The sequence below is a fragment of the Littorina saxatilis genome, linkage group LG4, assembly GCF_037325665.1.
Source record: "Littorina saxatilis isolate snail1 linkage group LG4, US_GU_Lsax_2.0, whole genome shotgun sequence".
Taxonomy (NCBI): domain Eukaryota; kingdom Metazoa; phylum Mollusca; class Gastropoda; order Littorinimorpha; family Littorinidae; genus Littorina; species Littorina saxatilis.
Window position 1 is genome coordinate 29,854,246 of NC_090248.1, and position 18,220 is coordinate 29,872,465.

The 18,220-nt window shown below is 39.3% G+C and overlaps 2 protein-coding genes across 2 annotated transcripts in view; one reads left to right on the forward strand and one right to left on the reverse strand.

Annotated features, from left to right (window-relative positions):
- The window catches only part of LOC138964447 (coatomer subunit gamma-2-like), a 47,012-nt gene extending 42,254 nt beyond the window's left edge, over positions 1–4,758 (reverse strand). The window contains exons 1-4 of the mRNA XM_070336404.1: positions 4,612–4,758; positions 4,278–4,327; positions 2,017–2,097; positions 1,369–1,440 (exon numbers count right to left, since the gene is read on the reverse strand). Coding sequence (XP_070192505.1) covers positions 1,369–1,440; positions 2,017–2,097; positions 4,278–4,327; positions 4,612–4,651 — 243 coding nt within the window. The 5' untranslated portion in view covers positions 4,652–4,758. The remainder of the gene's footprint in view (positions 1–1,368; positions 1,441–2,016; positions 2,098–4,277; positions 4,328–4,611) is intronic.
- Positions 4,759–9,239: 4,481 nt separating this feature from the next.
- Positions 9,240–15,049, forward strand: LOC138964441 (dual specificity tyrosine-phosphorylation-regulated kinase 2-like). Its single transcript, XM_070336394.1, has one exon. The coding sequence runs from the start codon at positions 9,452–9,454 to the stop codon at positions 11,138–11,140; it is 1,689 nt and encodes a 562-aa protein (XP_070192495.1). The 5' UTR covers positions 9,240–9,451; the 3' UTR covers positions 11,141–15,049.
- The last annotated feature ends 3,171 nt before the right edge of the window (positions 15,050–18,220 follow it).

Sequence of the window (18,220 nt, forward strand, 5' to 3'; positions counted from 1 at the left end):
AAACTATGGTCACAGGATTCCTAGTGCTTGCACCTGTTGGCTTGTAGAGAGACTTAAGTGAGGCCATCTGACAAGGGTGTAAATGTAACGTACATACAGAGAATACTTGAAAATGACAATGAATTTGTTTTAGAGACAGAAGATAACTTATCAGTGCTTAAGAACAACCAGCAGGACCAAACCTTTGTTTCAACATGAAAACAAGCACACTGAATGACAAAATTTACCTCAGAAGGACCACTGTTGGGACATTTTGGTGTAAATGAAACATACATCACCTTGGGTTTTTTTACTGAGACCATATGCAGCACATAATAATGCTAAAAACAGCACATAACAGTCTGTTGAGGGTTTATGAGCTAAATTAAAGATAAATTACCCTTCAAATGGACCTGCAGATCTTCAGAGCCTTCTGTATGTTACTTTACACCATCCTTTTGTGTAAAGATGTACACACAACCAAAAAGGCACAACCATTAATTTAACCCTTTATTTTGACTTGAGACAGGTAGCTTAGAACAAACAAGTTAGAAATACTGTTTAACTGATGTGAGCATAGCCCATTCAATGTAAATTCAGTACCTTGTACTTGCTGTTTGGTGTAAAGTAACGTACAGATCATGGGTAAAATGAACATTTGGTACCGTAGTGGAGTACCAACCTGACTATTCTATCGTGAAAAGGATTTGTTATGATTTCTTGTTTGTAACTCAAAAAACTGCAGACCAAAATAGTGTAAAAATATTTAAAGAGGGTGATTTCATAATAATTTCTACACCGCTGACCGTGCTTTTTTCAAATTGAGTAATAACCTGATGATTGAGGTTAATGTTTGCAAAACAAATGATATGAAAATTTACTGGAACCTTTTCTGCACTTCCATAAAGAATTTCATTGTTTTAAAAACAGTGTAAATAGGTAAATGTTGAATTGTAACTTTGATTCTGGGCTTTGGTGTAAAGTAACTAACGGATAAATGATTTTGCTTATATTGAGACAGGAGAAACTTTTTTCAAGTGTTGCTTTAGTACAGATCAACTCTACATTCAGCCATCAAGCCATTGGATAGTGAAACAGTTGCCAAAAGCTGAACCTAAGAAAATGACAGCACCTTGAAATTATGTTATGGTGTAAATGTAACATAGTCATTTGTGCTTTATCTGCAAATATTTGATAAACCGAACACTTGACTGGAAAATAAAATGCTGCAATTAAAGGACAGCAATACCGAGATGTTTATTCATATAAATTTAAGGAGGTTTAAAAAAGTCTAAAAATTGTAACACTTTTTGGACTCCTTGACAGATTCTTGGCCATATAAGTAACAGAACAAGACTTGCTCATTTGACCCATTTCTTTCAAACTCACATCCTTTGACTGAAAAAGCTTTGTCATGGCAAAGAAGGCTTCCGTGGCTTCATTTGCTCCAATGTTTTCACCCTGCAACAAAAATATATTAATATTACAATCAATGAATCATTGTATATGAAAACAAGAAAAATAGTTTGAGACATTAGACAATGCAATACTGCCATTGTTTCAACTTTGGAAGCTTTTGAATGCTGTACACCAAGTCTGTGAAATGTCTTTGGAATATTCAATGTTTCCTGTTTCTCACGAGAAAAAAAACAATGTGTACACAGAAATAACATGTTGATCATGTCAACACGGTGTATGCATACATGCTGCTTATAATTATATATAATATATGTGACCCTCCACCACAGAATGAGTCGCATGTCACCTCGCGTGGTTTTGCGCTAGGCTTAATATAAGTCCGGGGGGTGTCTGGTAACAGTGTGAGGGTCACCTTAGCCACAGGCTTATAACTCAAAAAGTTTTCGCTCTTTTCTAAAACGGTTTTCACCACTGGATAGAGCATAAATAACTCTTTAGGAATATATGTAAAAATATGATAATCATGCAAAGGTGACATGCGACTCATTCCGTGATGGAGGGTCACATACATTCTCAGATAATGAATTATAATTCAAGAAACTGAAAGTTAGGACTAACCTGGTTGATAACGTACAGCAATTTGGTCAAGATGTGGCCACATTTTCGTGGATTGATAGGAGTTTCATTAAAAGTCCTCGTCTGAAACAAATTGAACAACAAAGTATGACAAACATAAATAATATAAGTAAGCACATTCATGAATTCTTTTTGGCAGCTAGGATTGCATGAATCATAATAAGAATTCATGCGTTAAATGGTGTGTTACTCAACTTAAGAGTGGTTTAATTGTCATCTAAAATATCAAATAATCTGCAGAATGGCATTTAGATTAAAACAAAAGAGGTCAAGCAGGCAATCAGTAATTGAGGTCAGGCACAATACTGAGCAAAAAGTACAAAATGAATGGTAGCCACTTTCTGGATTTTTTTTGCAAAGAACTGTTTTCTTCTGGTTGTTAATGTTGTTGTATTGTGATTAAAGATAGAATAAAGAATTAATGTCATTTTACAGATTATTTTTTCTGTTGATGGTTATTTTGTTTTTGATTATTTTCTATTGAAAATACAACTTAAAATGGCCACTGAAACCTGACAAAAATGAGTGGTCTTGTTTGAGAAAGCACAATGGTAAGTGAAGCAGTTTGTAGTGTCATGTTTGTATTTATTTTGGTCAAACTAAGTGTATTTAACAATTAGATATGCTCATTTTCTTTCTTTACCGTAAAATGTGTCGTTAGCGTGGACGAAAAAATTGCATTCTGTAAGTAATGCTTCGTGTCTCACTTCACACGCTGATCTAAGTCCATACCATCATCATATCTTTCACATGCAACTCGATATTTCCACTGATAATTGAAAGTTACTGAATAAAATGACACAATCTAGCACAAATAAAAGCAATCAAAAGACCTAGCGTTGTGAAAGAATGTGTGAAAGGCAATATCCGACGTTTTGCGTCACTGCGTTACTTACGTTTTTGCACTTCCAAAATCTAACGCGAAGTCGACACAGGCACACGAACGAATGTCAATCGACTCAATGCACTGCGGAAATTTCCACAGATTAAGAATAAATGGCCTTCACCTTTCCCACAATGCATTGAGAGGAGGTATTTTGACCTGGAAGTTGTTCGTGTCTTTGGCGTTTCGCGCAAACTTACGACATCTCAAGAGTTTTTCAGACAGACGAACTTCAAGAATCATCGATCCCTAATTGATTTTGCTGTATTCAGTTGAGTTACCCAACAGGCAACTACTTTTGTTCATGTTTTATGCAAAATCACCAGCATTTGTTTAAATTGATGATGTTGGTAATGTTGGACACAACAATTCTGGTGTCAAAAATAACTTACGTAATAATTTTCAGACTTTGCCTGTAACTGTGAATATTTGCCATTGTTGCAATGAATCGAATGAGTGAGATCATTTCAAACTGTATCAGGAACCTCTTACACACCAGACTAGATTTCAAGAGTACTAGAATTCAAGCATAACAGACTTCACAATTTTGGTGTCTTCATAACTTACGCTTGGTGTCTTCATAACTTACGCTACATCTGATTCACTTGCCATATTATTTTCAGGCCTTCACTTTTGTTTTCAGTTGTGTTGCATGGTCTACCAGAAAGGTGATCAATTAAATCAGCAGCATTACAATGCTGCCTAATCTTGTTCTTGTAAAAAAGTGATGGACTTGCCAAATGATGTAAGTAATGGTGTCTTCACAACAACTATTTCTTGCTCAATTGATTTACACAAAATGTAGGTGCTGTCTGGCTGGATTTTATGGATAAAATGTAACTCAAACACTAGACAAAATCAAAGATTCCAAAAGTTTTAACTTGATAGAAATATCTTGAAGTTGGTGTCCACCAAATACTTACATCATTGTCCATGCATACCTATGATTGACGATCAATAAAGGAAAGAGACATGAAGGCAATTATGTTTTGACTTTTATTTCCGGTAAAGCTGTGTTTTAGCTCCCATTACAATCATAGACTTTTCCATCTGAGCATTTTTTATTTTTGATGCTCATGTCAGAATTTCATTGCTCAGTATTGTGCCTGTCCTCAATTGAGTGTACACAGAATCACAATCAGGAAGCAGCTTAATTTTCTTTCTACATATTTGGTATAATCTACAAATACAATCACAATCACATAGCACAATCACAGAGCTCTCAGTCTCAAAACGGTTTCGCTTTCACGTGCAATTTAAGTATCATGAGTATGTAGAGAAGAGATCATATAATGCTTGATCTACATCTTAATACAACACTGATAGTCTGAAAATGGTTAAAAAAAATTCTCAAACTCACCTCTTGTAGTACCGTGCTCTTTTCCAGATTGTTGAACGGGTTCCCTCCTCCTGAAAAAAAAATCAATCAATCATCAATCCGAACAGTAATCAACCTTACACGATGCTATTTATATCGCGGCTATTTCCAAATTAAAATACATGTATGCAAATAATATAAGATCTTATAAAACCTTCAATTTTAACTGGAAGAGGTAGACCAACAAGGAAAATCAACACACACCGCACAGTTGTCATAATTTGACAACCCGTACAAGTTACATTTTTATAAAGTCAATCGTTCCATTGATCGTACACCTTAACCACATAGCCAGCTATTAACTCTTCTTCTTTACCTTCTTCCTCTTCTTTCTTGTCGCGTTTGAGCATCATCATGGTCTCTAAAATACTCTAAAGTTATAAGTAATGTCTGATGTCGTCTGTCTTTGGCTGCCAGCCGGCCACTTCCACGTCAATGTACCTCAGCGCATGCGTCAAATAGACTTCCTGGTTCGTAGTTTTCTCCCCTTACGTCAAGTAGCAGACGATACATCGTGTGTGTGTGTGTGTGTGTGTGTTTTGTTGTTGTGTGTATTACTATGGGTGTGTGTGGGTGACGGTTTGTGTGTGTGTGTGTGTGTTTGTGTGTCAGTGCGTACCAGTGTGTGTGTGTGCCGGCCAGTGCCACTGAGTGTGTGTGCGGCGGCGTCAGTGTTCTGTGTGTGCGGCACGCACGGCCGTGTACGGCGTGTGTGTGTATGTGACGGTGTGTGTGTGTGCGTGTGCTTGCCGTCTGTGTATGCTTGTGTGTCTTGTGTATGTGCCGGGTGTGTATCTCTGTACGTTTCAGTGTGTGTGTAAGGGTGAGTGTGTGCCATTGAGGCCGCTCAATGACACACACTGCCATGGCATGGCCGCCGCGGCCCGGCACACTGACACCGTGACTGACGCACACCCGCAACTGACACACCGTGCACACACACACACACACACACACACACACACACACACAATGATACACATAGCACACACCACACACACACACACACACACACACTCACACTGCACACCAGGGCTAAATCAAGTATAATAGAGGGGGGGGGGTGTCAAAAAAATCCGGCGGTTAGTCAGTGGCGCGGGGTGCCAGTGCAGGCCGGGGATGCGAGGCCCCTTGTCAGCGGGGTCCAGGGGCGGCACCCAGTGATGGGGGACGGTTCCCCAGTCAGTGAAGTCATTGAGACAACCCAGGAACCCCCCCAGGTCCGGCCCTGCACACACTACACACACACACACCGGCTGTGGCACACACACACCGTCACATATATACACACACATACACGAACACACACTGACACACAAACATACACACGCACACCGTACACACACACACCGTGCGGCACGCACACACAGACACACACACACACACCGTGCGGCACACACACACACCGCACACAAACACACTCACACTCATACTTTCAGAGACAGCCTAGACGGGCATCCTATACTCTTGGACAGGCGGACGGACGGACAGTCAACGAGACACTCATAATTGTGGACAGTGCAGGAAACTCTGCCATAGTCCGGGAGTGAAGCATATATCCGTATAATCCTTGAAGATAAGTGGCCAATTGTAGTGATGGTATACCAAAAACAGTCATATATCCACACTTGCAATAATGCCCAGATCAAATAGTATACCAGGCTACTCACCTCCTTTCGTGAAGTACTTCAGACAGGGATGATGGCGAATCTCCCATACTTGTAGCAGTGGTTTGCTGTACTTTTCTTCAACGTCGTCTTCGTTTGTGAAAAGCTTGTTTTTGTAAAGAAAACGAGCTGCATCAGTGATCATATCCATAGAGATACCCCGCCCCGGCGACAGTTTCAGAGTAACACGTCCCAGGAAAAATATACGCATAACATGACTTGGACTTGACTGCGCCGCGGGAAAATGTTAACATATAAAGACACAAAACTTGACTCACGTGTTGACAGCACTAAGCGTAACGGAACTGAAGCATGGCATTGGTCCGACCTTTCAAACTGTGACAAGAAATGCAGTGAACATTTTCTCGTACCAATCAATTCAGATGAAAATCACAGAAAAGCCGACAAAGGTCAGTTTCCTTAACTGCCAATCATTTTAAATTGATCTGGAAGACACCGGCTAAAACTGACAATACTGGAGCCTTAAAATGTGTCGGTCACAGGCCTACGAGTTAACTTAAATGATGTTTAGGTTTCAACAAAAGAAGTACTGCAAAAGATGCCAGAGATGAAGCGTGGACAACAACTAAAATCGGGCGACTGTGCTAATAGTTATTACCTGTTCTATTTATTGAACACATCCCAATCTCAGCCAGATGTTGCCCCTGATTATTAATTAGGGAATACGCTCGATCGTCACTGAAATATTAGGATGTACGTTGCTGTTATTCACACAGTTAAGTGATAAGTACAGTTCGAACTTATGGAGAACAAACCGCTGATCAATCGAGATCAATATCACGTGCAATGGACTAAAGCACATTATTCAGATCAATTGATTGGTCAAATTATCAGGCACTAGCTAACTGTCGAAGCGATCATTGTCAGTGATCGATATCCGTAAGGGATAAAAAGTGCAGCCCAATGATCATCCTTCGTATTGTTGTAGTAGTAGTAGTAGTAGTTGAGGTGGTGGAGGTGCTGGTGCTGGTGCTGATGATGATGATTTTAAAGATTTAAACATTTCATTCGAACAGATGTTCGTTACCTTTTGAGTTATGGATCAGAGATGTTACAACAAGTTTGGCGGTGACATGGACAGCGAGATCTAAATGTTTTGTCATGAGTGTGTGTGTACGTGTGTGTGAACTGTGTGTGTGTACTCACGGTACGTGTGTGTCATTGCACGGTGTGTGTGTGAGTGAGTGTGTTAGTGAGTGTGTGTGTGTGTGTGTGTGTCAGTGTGTGTGTGTGTGATGCATGCGCGCGTGTGTGTGTGTGTGTGTGTGTGTGGGGGGGGGGGGTGGTGGTGTGGCGTCGTAGTCTTCCTTACCGTTCGTTGTATGTCTGCTTTCTTTCTGACTGCCTGATTGCCAATGTCTGTCAATCTGTCTAGCAACACGTTTGAGTGTTTTTTTGTACATTATTATTGGGAAACAGAGTGCCTGAAATCACGTACATTATTTTGTTTGCACTGATTGACTTGTACTAGTAATATTTTTGTTGAAGCTGCAACGAATTTTTTTCGTGCAGTTTTTGAAAGATGAAAATATATACTCTTAAGCGATATAGAGCCCAGAGGCTCAAAGAGAGATTTTTGCATCCAGCAAACGGTTTGGGTAATTCTTAATGTACACTATGTACATGTTCAACTTATTGACTCTATGAGACATGTTTATTTAACATTATTATCCGATTCAGAATGTATTTCTAGTGTGGACGTCATGAATGTGTGTGCGTGCGTGTGCACGTCAGTGTGTGTTTGTGTGTGTGTGTTAATTCGTATGTTGTTAGTCTTATGCTGTTTTTGATGTTGTTGTTCTTCTGGATGTATTTCGCTTATCACGATTTTTCCTTCCTTATTTTCCCCTTCTACAGATCCCCGTATCTTCCGCCTTGTCAGATATTATATTGCTTTGAAAAGCACATGTATAAGCTTTGCTTGTTGTGCTCCACTTCCCGGCTATTTTGATTGTATGCGGCATCTGTATTTTTCTGAATAAATTGTTTAAACCAAAGACAGATTTTTGGCACTGACGCCGCATTCCACTTAACTTTAGTCAAACGATCAGAAAGGCGTGGTCGAAAAGTGCAACAGTCATCGATACACCTTCAAGTTAATTGGCTAGTAAATGATGATGATGATGACGACGAAGTTGATGAAGATGCTGCAGCTGTTTCACACACACACACACACACACACACACACACACACACACACACACACTAACACACACACACACACACACGCACGCACGCATGCACACACCGTGCACACGGCACACACACGACACACACACTGACACACACCGTGGCACACTGACACACACCGTGGCACACTGACACACACACACACACACACACACACACACGGGGGGGGGGGGGGGGGGGGGGGGGCTCAGTAACCAAGGGGCAGAACCGAGTACATATAGCTTTTCGCTCTTTGGGAGCGGTTACATCCCTTACTCTATTCCTAAATGTTAGCTTGCCAATAGCATATTCTTCCGTTATGTTAACTAAATCTATCAAAAGAAGTCTTCAACTTTGTCTTCAACCATCAGCGACCTCTAAAAAGTTGGTTCTATATGATAGGAATAAAAGTTGTGTTTGCTTGTAGCCGCGGTGGCTATTGACCGGTCACTGCGGTGGGTGACATCACTGGGCTAGGTGTTAGCCAGACAAACATTGTACAAGCTGACGGCAAACCGAAATTGACTGTCTCTGTCATGTAATAGAAACGAAAGAAATTAGACATCTCCTTTTTGGCGGTTAAGGACGAGAAAGGATTACTTTATAATTTAGGTTTAAATCTGTCTCATTTAGTCCCAAACTAGCGGCCGAGCGGCACTCGCATACACATCGCGATATCGAAATAAAGTATTTGTGACAAGAAATATATGTAATTTGGTGCACACTGAAAATACAAAAATGAAATGAACTTTTCAGCTGTCTCCATTTTCAAATACGAAGTGAGTGTCCGTGCATTTGTGCGTGACTTGTGTGTGTAACTGTAGCAGACGACGCAAGTCATAGTAGAGGGTGCTGTGGCGCACGCCAATAATACATGTAATCTTATTCATATTGTCAAATTATTCGCAATTGCAGTGTGGCTAATCTCTCAGCTTTGTTCTTGTTCAGTGAACAATCGATCGCTAAGATTGTTCTGTTTTGTACTCGGGCCGGGTGGGATCTACCGAAAAAGCCCGACCTACATGGCTTCGGCTTTGTTGACTCACGTGACCGTAGTTTCCATGACGTCACAGCCTGACGTCTGGCCGCCAGGGTCGTGCATGGCAACGCAGGCCCATTCTTTCGAATTAGCAACACTGTTTGAGAGCCTGTGTTGAGAAGACAACGCTGTGCTCGTGTTTTACCGGGCCTTTCCCTCCTTTGATGATGGATTTATTCAATTTAGTGACTAGTATGTAACGAGCGATCGTGTGGAAGCGAAAGAAGGTCAGTTGTTTTTCCTGTCATTGGGATGGAAGTATGAGCACAAGAGTAAACCCTATGCCAGTGCCGGTGCAGAGAACGCATTCTATGTTTTCTACGGGTGATATCATGACCCACACGTATGATACATCTGCCCATCTCCCTCCCCTTACGAGCCAGACGGTAGGGGGAGGAAGCGCACACATGAACCAGCACGGCATCAAGGTGCAGCAGTTATTCGAGGATCACAAACATCACAATCAGCGCGAACCTGTTCAAAATGGCGTCCGTCCTGACGATCAATCGCAACTGCCAGCGGTTAGACCAAGCTCGAGCGCTGGCAGTGCTGGTAGCAAGACGTCCGGCGGGCGGAGGGGAAACGCCATGGTTCCAGAAACGGCGATGAAACAATACATGCACAAACTGTCGGCCTTCGAGCATCATGAGGTGTTTAACTATCCCAACATCTTTTTCGTGGGTCAAAACGCCAAGAAACGTCAAGGCGTGATAGGAGGTGCCGGCAACAACGGCTACGATGATGAGAACGGCTCATACATCCATATCCCACATGACCACGTTTCCTATCGCTACGAAGTCCTCAAGGTGATAGGAAAAGGCAGCTTTGGTCAAGTGGTGAAGGCATACGACCACAAGGATAACCATCATGTAGCGCTGAAAATGGTGCGGAATGAGAAACGGTTCCACCGCCAGGCCCAGGAAGAGATCAGAATCTTGGAACATTTAAAGAAGCAAGACAAAGACAATACCATGAATATTGTGCACATGATGGAACACTTCACGTTCCGTAACCACATCTGCATCACCTTTGAACTGCTTAGCATGAACCTGTATGAACTGATCAAAAAGAACAAGTTCCAAGGCTTTAGCCTGCAACTGGTACGAAAGTTCGCCCACTCCATCCTGCAGTGCCTGGATGCTTTGTTCAAGAATCGAATTATTCACTGTGATCTCAAACCAGAAAACATTTTGTTGAAGCAACAGGGGCGTAGTGGCATTAAAGTGATCGATTTTGGATCCAGTTGCTATGAGCACCAAAGGATCTACACCTACATCCAGTCACGCTTCTACCGAGCACCCGAGGTGGTACTGGGGGCCAAGTACGGCATGCCCATCGACATGTGGAGCCTGGGCTGTATACTAGCAGAGCTACTCACCGGCTACCCTCTCTTCCCGGGTGAAGACGAAGGAGACCAGCTTGCCTGCATCATCGAACTTATGGGCATGCCGCCACAGAAGCTGCTGGACAACTCCAAGCGAGCGCGAAACTTCATCAGCTCCAAGGGTTACCCTCGTTACTGCACGGTCACCACCCTCCCTGACGGGACTACCTCTCTCAATGGTGGGCGGTCACGTCGTGGCAAGCCCCGTGGCCCGCCATCAAGCAAAGAGATGGTGGTGGCCTTGAAGGGCTGCGACGACCCCATGTTCCTGGATTTCATGAAGCGATGCCTTGAATGGGACCCGGCCTCCCGCATGACCCCGACCCAGGCCCTACGTCATCCTTGGCTTCGTCGCCGCCTGCCAAAACCTCCACCCCAGATGGAAGGCAGAGGAGACTCGGCCTCTCGGCGCAACTCTTCAGGAAAGGGTAGTTCTGGAATGCCCAAGCTGAATGGCACCCTGGCCAGCAGCGGCGGTAAAGCGCGGCAGATGGTCTTGCAGGAGGATATGAATTCACAGATGAACACGCGCACCAAGCTGCCGCAGATCGGTTCCACCATGTGATGAAGACTGAGCGACGGAGATGGGTGTAAGCCTAGTCCCATCATCACAGCTGTGACTGTCATCTTAACGTTTAAATGCCGTCCATTTTTATTGAGTTCTCGTGTGATACTACACTGCTGGCCCCGCTTCCGGGGTCAACTTTAAAAAAAACTCAAAAACGCTCATCTCACTTGGAACAGCATGTAAATAATTTCAATCATTCAAGATAACGAGTGTCTTTGCAATGTGGGCATCAAATAACAGGAACAAAAGAATGTGCGTGGTAGCGCCTGGACAACTGCATCTCGATCTTATAATCATCACACTCGCGAATTTGAAAATATTTTTGGTCTCTAGTGTAAATAATCCTCAGTCAGTATTCGTAAAATGTACAGAGTTGTCATGGTTGATTCTCTGGACCATGCATTTCCTTCTTACACAGGACATCAGTCCAAAAAATTAGACCTCTGTTAGCAATTGCTTGTTTTCCTTGCATGTGCTGATGTTTCAAAATTATACAAACATATTTCAACCAAAAGCTTGTGGCTACACTATCATAGACTGATGATGTATCAATTGATCATTGGTGAATTGATCTGTGTCAAAAAGCGATTCAGTCGTTGATATCATTGGCCTATCACTGAAAACAGTTGTGTGGAAAGCAACAGCAGAGTGAAAGCTGCATGTACTTTGTGTGTATTTTGGACTGTGAATGGTTCAAAAGCAAGGCAGTTCTAATCCTAATCCAGTGGCAAGTATTTTCGTCTTTTTTCGGAGTAAAAATGCTGTGATGTCCCCATGGTTGAATATAGTCTACTGTAAGTGAACTAAGATTCTGAGCAGTGTTTTTTTGAATTTTTTCGGAAGCTTTTGAATTGATTACATGGTAATACGGCAGATGGCTGAAATTACTTGAAAATACTAAGCGGAATATTGTTCAACTTATGGCTAGCAGTTAGCCAAAGAGAATTGTTATCAGCGGATACATGGTATACCCTGCAGTGTGGGATAAGAATGGCACATTAATAGCTGCAACTGTGAGATTTGTAAGAGATAATTATCATGGTTATAATCTGCGACAGAAAACAATCAATGGTATATGTGCATACCGTGATGACATGATGCCTTCAAGTTTCCTCCCTGATTGCATTGAAAAAGTCTACCTGCACCACCAAAAATTGGATTTTGTGCCAGTGTTTTGTCTGTGATGTTTTTTTCTGCGGCACATTTCTTCAAATCAGGAATTGATGCCAAGTCCAGGGTCCATAATCCAATCCACAGTTTGATCAGTGATGTGGTGTGTGTATCACTGTGTGCTGTGCAAATGTATCACTATCAGTCATAAGAAAAAATCAGGTATTTATAATATTTTGAAAGTGTCACATTTTACTGCCTCCTCTTATCAGATTCCAACTTCTGTTCTCATATTATTACCTGTACTTCTATTTTTTACTAGCATGGTGGGTTTTTTTTGTCTTCTTAAAACTTTTTGTCAATCTACTGAAGTTTTATGCAGGTATTTTTTTTTTGGTATAGATTGTTATCATAACAAGAGAGTCATATACAGTTCTTAATTCTTGATTAAAGCTCTTACAGAAAATGCATTATGTGGTCTTTTCTTCTCATTGAGTGCTGTTTATTTGAATAAGTAGTTTTAGAACTTGTTTTATGGACCTCCCCTTGATCTCAAGAATATAAGCAATGCACTGTTTGCGTTTTCTTGGAAGCAGGACTTTCATGCAATTTTTGCCCCATTGTAAGAAAACAAAGCAGGTTTTTAAGTTATGATGGGAAAAAAGCGCTGTTTGCCTTCAGTGTAATTTGTTTTACTACTTTTTTACAGTATGTATTTGATTTGTCCAAGTTTTAGCACGATATGATTGATAATATGTTAGCTATGTTTTATTACTAAGGCAAAAAAAAAAAAAATAGGTGTGGTTACGGTAACAATTAACATAGCCAAAAAAAATAGGGTAGGAAGGTAGGCAATCACTTTTTTGTTTAAACTTTTTTTTCTAATGTGTACAAATTAAACCTACTTGACAGGGAAATAAGTGTGCGACTCGGGCGCTTTCGCTTTCATTGCGTTTTCTGCACTCGTTTTCTTGTTTTTTGTGGGTTTTTTTGACAAATGTAATAAAAAGTTATAGGGTCGGCCCCTAAAAATAGGGTAGGTCGGGTTACCGTAACCACACCTATTTTTTTTATTAGGCCTAATCATTGATGTAAATCAGTGAGTGTGCCCTCAGAATATATTTTTTCTTCACTCATTCCTGAATTGAAATATTTTTTCACCCTCCCAAACTACCTTATTGAAGCCAAATAATGAAATAATTATGTTCTTCTATTTGAAATTTTTAGTTGGACATGTGTAAAGGTTTAAGCATATGTGTTTGTAAAACGTTGATGACTGGGAACGAAAAGTATTTTGAAAGATTTTTAAGAAGTATATATGTCATATATATAAGTGGTCGTGAATTTTTAAGTTGGCATCTGCAAGCAAATCAAAAAGAATTTCTCATTACTTGCTTGCAATTTCAAACATGTCTGTGTGGTTGAAATTACAAGCCCTGTTCATTGCAAAAAAAATAACACTAACCTGCAGGGTTGAGTATGTGTACATTCTCTTAATCAAAAGGACAAGGGTTGAGTCACCAATTCTATCTGTGTCGAAATTGAAGAACTTAACAATAAATGTTGTGAGAAAACAATCGTCTATCACATGTGCCTGTTCAGTCTTACCTTATAGTAGTACTCTTACTGGTTACTGTCATTAAATTTCTTCTTTCAGGTGATATTGTATAACTGAATGTAAAGGACAACATCATTTAAAATTATCTACATTTTGAAGTTACCTCATCGCTGGCCAGATTGTGCCATTCACAATAAGGAAAACAAAACAAAATGAAGAGTTACAGGAAAACAATACAGGTTTAGTGCATGATAAATATTTCTGTAATGAAGATTGATATATATATTATATCCCAGTAAGATTGGCATTTTGGCCTGAGTATTAGGTATGTCACCCCAACATAGTGACATAACAATCTGAGTCTCTGTTGCTGTCATGCGTTCTGTTTCTCTTTTATTTATTTCAGTGTATTATGCACAAGTTACAGTTTATGAAAATTTTTCCATTATCAGTGAACACTTCATCTAACAGACAGAGTTCTCCTGTTTAACATAATGCTTTGTAAATCGAACTAAATCTAATTTCGTTATTTCCCGATTGGTTCACTCTTCCACAATTTTATTTTATACAGCATAATGCGAATTTACAAAATGGCAGGGCCAGTATTTTTCATCATCCAGGGAAGACTGCTGTTTCATACATTTTGTTTCTGATGAGCACAATATTAGAGACTGGATTGACGTTCTTGGATCTCCCCTCCTTGGTCTCTGCCTATAATGTCTTGTAATACTCTGCACCCGCATTAGCTTTCTATGTGGTTACACATTTTAAGGCTAATTAATTTCTGACAAACTGTCTCTCTAGATACATGTATAACTCATCCCATACTTCGTTTCTTTATCAACTTTAGTCCTGAGTAGACTGAGATTGTGGTTTTCCCTCTTCTTTTTATGTAAATTTATTGTTTTTCTCTTTATATTTATTTAGTCTTTCTTATTTATTCATCATTGATTTATGGTATTTTCATTTTTTCTGTCTGTTTTTATTTATAATTTATCTATTCAGAAGCCAGTAAACAGTCGCTGTAGTATTTTTTCTCATCTTTCATCGCACCCAAAGCAAACTCTTAAATTGTTGGGTGTTTTTTTGTGTGTCCTTTTTTTTTTATCTTTTTTTTTAAACTGCAATCTGAGGTTAAATATGGAGACATATCCCACTCTGTGAGAGAGTATCATACACATAGTAATTAACTCTTGAAATACTGTATAACAATGGAATAAATTTGTTGTATATATTGACTGTAAATCGCCATTCCTGTAAGGCTGAATGGTATGTACGTGTGTGTGTGTGTGTGTGTGTGTGTGTGTGTATGAAGTAGAACTGTAAGCGTAAAAACATAATTGGAACATAATGTTCTTTGTAGTTGTGAGAAAAAGAGCAAGACTGACACTTGAAACACTGAGTAAGTACTGTGTGTGTTGATTTAAGTACTATAATGTGTGTACTGTTGCCAAAAACAATTTATTCTGGTTGGTTTACTTCATTTTTGATATGTTTGTGTGTACATATATACATATATATGCATATATTTTATAATGCCTGTTAACATTTTTGACCTTATTTGTGTTTGTTTTTTCTTGTTTCATACGGTATGTTTTGATTTGAGATATTAAATTTTTCACACATTTTTGGTTTTAGCTTGATGTTTTGTTGTATTGAGCTTGTGTTTAAATGGAGGTTTTTGTTATTGTATTGGTGTTTTGATTTAATCTCTTGTGCTAAATCTAATCGAAGTCTGAGTCAAAGCTTTCTTTTCTTGTTTGTTGTTGTTTGGTGTTTTTTGTTTGTTTGTTTGTTGATTAAAACACACCAGTTTCGTTCAACTGCCCTTTGGAAATCATTTGCACTTGGCAGTGTGTTAGTTATGGCCAGAAAGCACAGTTCAGGCATGTGTAACAAACAAAAATTCCTGCTTTTGCCAAAGCTGAGTATTATAACACAAACTTAATGAGAGACAGGATCAAGACATTAGTAAAATGCAACAGGGTCTTAAGTTTCTTGCTTTCAGTGCAAACTGTGGTTTGACTATGAAGAAAAATGTAAAAGTAGATGATTATACAAGCAAGGGAATGGGAGGGGTGAGAAACTTAAAACTTTGACCATAATTGGAAAAAGTCTAGGAACCCCAACCTTTTCCTCTTGATAACTGTTGCACACTTTGGTCAAATTATATATATATATTATTGGCGGTGAAAAAGAAGAAATTGTTAAATCGGTTTTGGTTGATATGAGTTTGAGGGAGTAGGATTGTTACTAAGATTAAGAAGGGAGTGTTCAGATTATCGATTTGAAGACTGTTTATGAATGTTCACAAGACAAAAAAGACCGGTTTTTTTTGTTACTTATATTTTATTTGTTTGTTATTTATGTTAAAAAAAAATGTCGACTGGAGTTGAATTTTGATTCTTGTGTGATTTTAATTTTGTTAAGTGTTGTCTTTGTTTGTTTGTTTTTTGTTTGTATGTGTAAAGCACAATTGTTCAAGTGCTTTCGATAATCAGAATCAAATTTGAAGAAAGATATGAGAGAGAGAGGACACGAGTGTGTTTTTACATAACCAATAACTGTGGGTTTTTTTAAGGTCTGTGGAAGTCTGTACCTCTTTGCATGAAATTTATGCCAGCAAGAAGCAGAAGCCTTGTTTTTGTGAGCCAGGTATGGAGAGATTTGATCCAAAGATGTGTATGTTCAGGGCAGTTTTGTATAGAATGAACCAATGTATGATTGAATGGTATGATGTGTAGTCTGACATGCAATTTGTTTACCCACCGACTGTATCAAAGACAATGATTTTTATTTTTTATTTTTTTGCACAAAGAACATATCAGCTGTTTGAAATCTGTTCTTCTTTTTTTACATTTAGTCAAGTTTTGACTAAATGTTTTAACATAGAGGGGGAATCGATACGAGGGTCGTGGTGTATGTGTGTGTGTGTGTGTCTGTCTGTGCGCGTGTGTGTGTAGAGCGATTCAGAGTAAACTACTGGACCGATCTTTATGAAATTTTATATGAGAGTTCCTGGGTATGAAATGCCCGAACGTTTTTTTTCATTTTTTTGATAAATGTCTTTGATGACGTCATATCCGGCTTTTCGTGAAAGTTGAGGCGGCACTGTCACGCCCTCATTTTTCAACCAAATTGGTTGAAATTTTGGTCAAGTAATCTTCGACGAAGCCCGGGGTTCGGTATTGCATTTCAGCTTGGTGGCTTAAAAATTAATTAATGACTTTGGTCATTAAAAATCGGAAAATTGTAAAAAAAAATAAAAATTTATAAAACGATCCAAATTTACGTTTATCTTAATCTCCATCATTTTCTGATTCCAAAAACATATAAATATGTTATATTCGGATTCAAAACAAGCTCTGAAAATTAAATATATAAAAATTATTATCAAAATTAAATTGTCCAAATCAATTTAAAAACACTTTCATCTTATTCCTTGTCGGTTCCTGATTCCAAAAACATATAGATATGATATGTTTGGATTAAAAACACGCTCAGAAAGTTAAAACAAAGAGAGGTACAGAAAAGCGTGCTATCCTTCTTAGCGCAACTACTACCCCGCTCTTCTTGTCAATTTCACTGCCTTTGCCATGAGCGGTGGACTGACGATGCTACGAGTATACGGTCTTGCTGAAAAATGGCAGCTACTTGACTAAATATTGTATTTTCGCCTTACGCGACTTGTTTACATTTAGTCAAGTTTTGACTAAATGTTTTAACATAGAGGGGGAATCGATACGAGGGTCGTGGTGTATGTGTGTGTGTGTGTGTCTGTCTGTGCGTGTGTGTGTGTAGAGCGATTCAGAGTAAACTACTGGACCGATCTTTATGAAATTTTATATGAGAGTTCCTGGGTATGATATCCCCAGACGTTTTTTTCATTTTTTGGATAAACGTCTTTGATGACGCCATATCCGGATTTTTGTAAAAGTTGAGGCGGCACTGTCAAACCCTCATTTTTCAATAAAATTGATTAACATTTTGGCCAAACAATCTTTGATGAAGGCCGGACTGTGGTATTGCATTTCAGCTTGGAGGCTTAAAAATTAATTTATGACTTTGGTCATCAAAAATCCGAAAATTGTAATTAAAATTATTTTTGTATAAAACGATCCAAAACTACGTTCATCTTATTCTTCATCATTTTCTGATTCCAAAAACATATAGATATGTTATATTCGGATTAAAAACAAGCTGTGAAAATTAAGAATATAAAAATTATGATCAAAATTACATTTCCGAAATCGATTTAAAAACAATTTCATCTTATTTCTGGTCGGTTCCTGATTCCAAAAACATATAGATATGATATGTTTGGATTAAAAACACGCTCAGAAAGTTAAAGCGAAGAGAGGTACAGAAAAGCGTGCTATGCAGCACAGCGCAACTGCTACCGCGCTAAA

Coding starts and splice junctions, on each gene's coding strand:
- LOC138964441 (XM_070336394.1), top strand. CDS start 9,452: ATGAGCACAAGAGTAAACCCTATGCCAGTGCCGGTGCAGAGAACGCAT.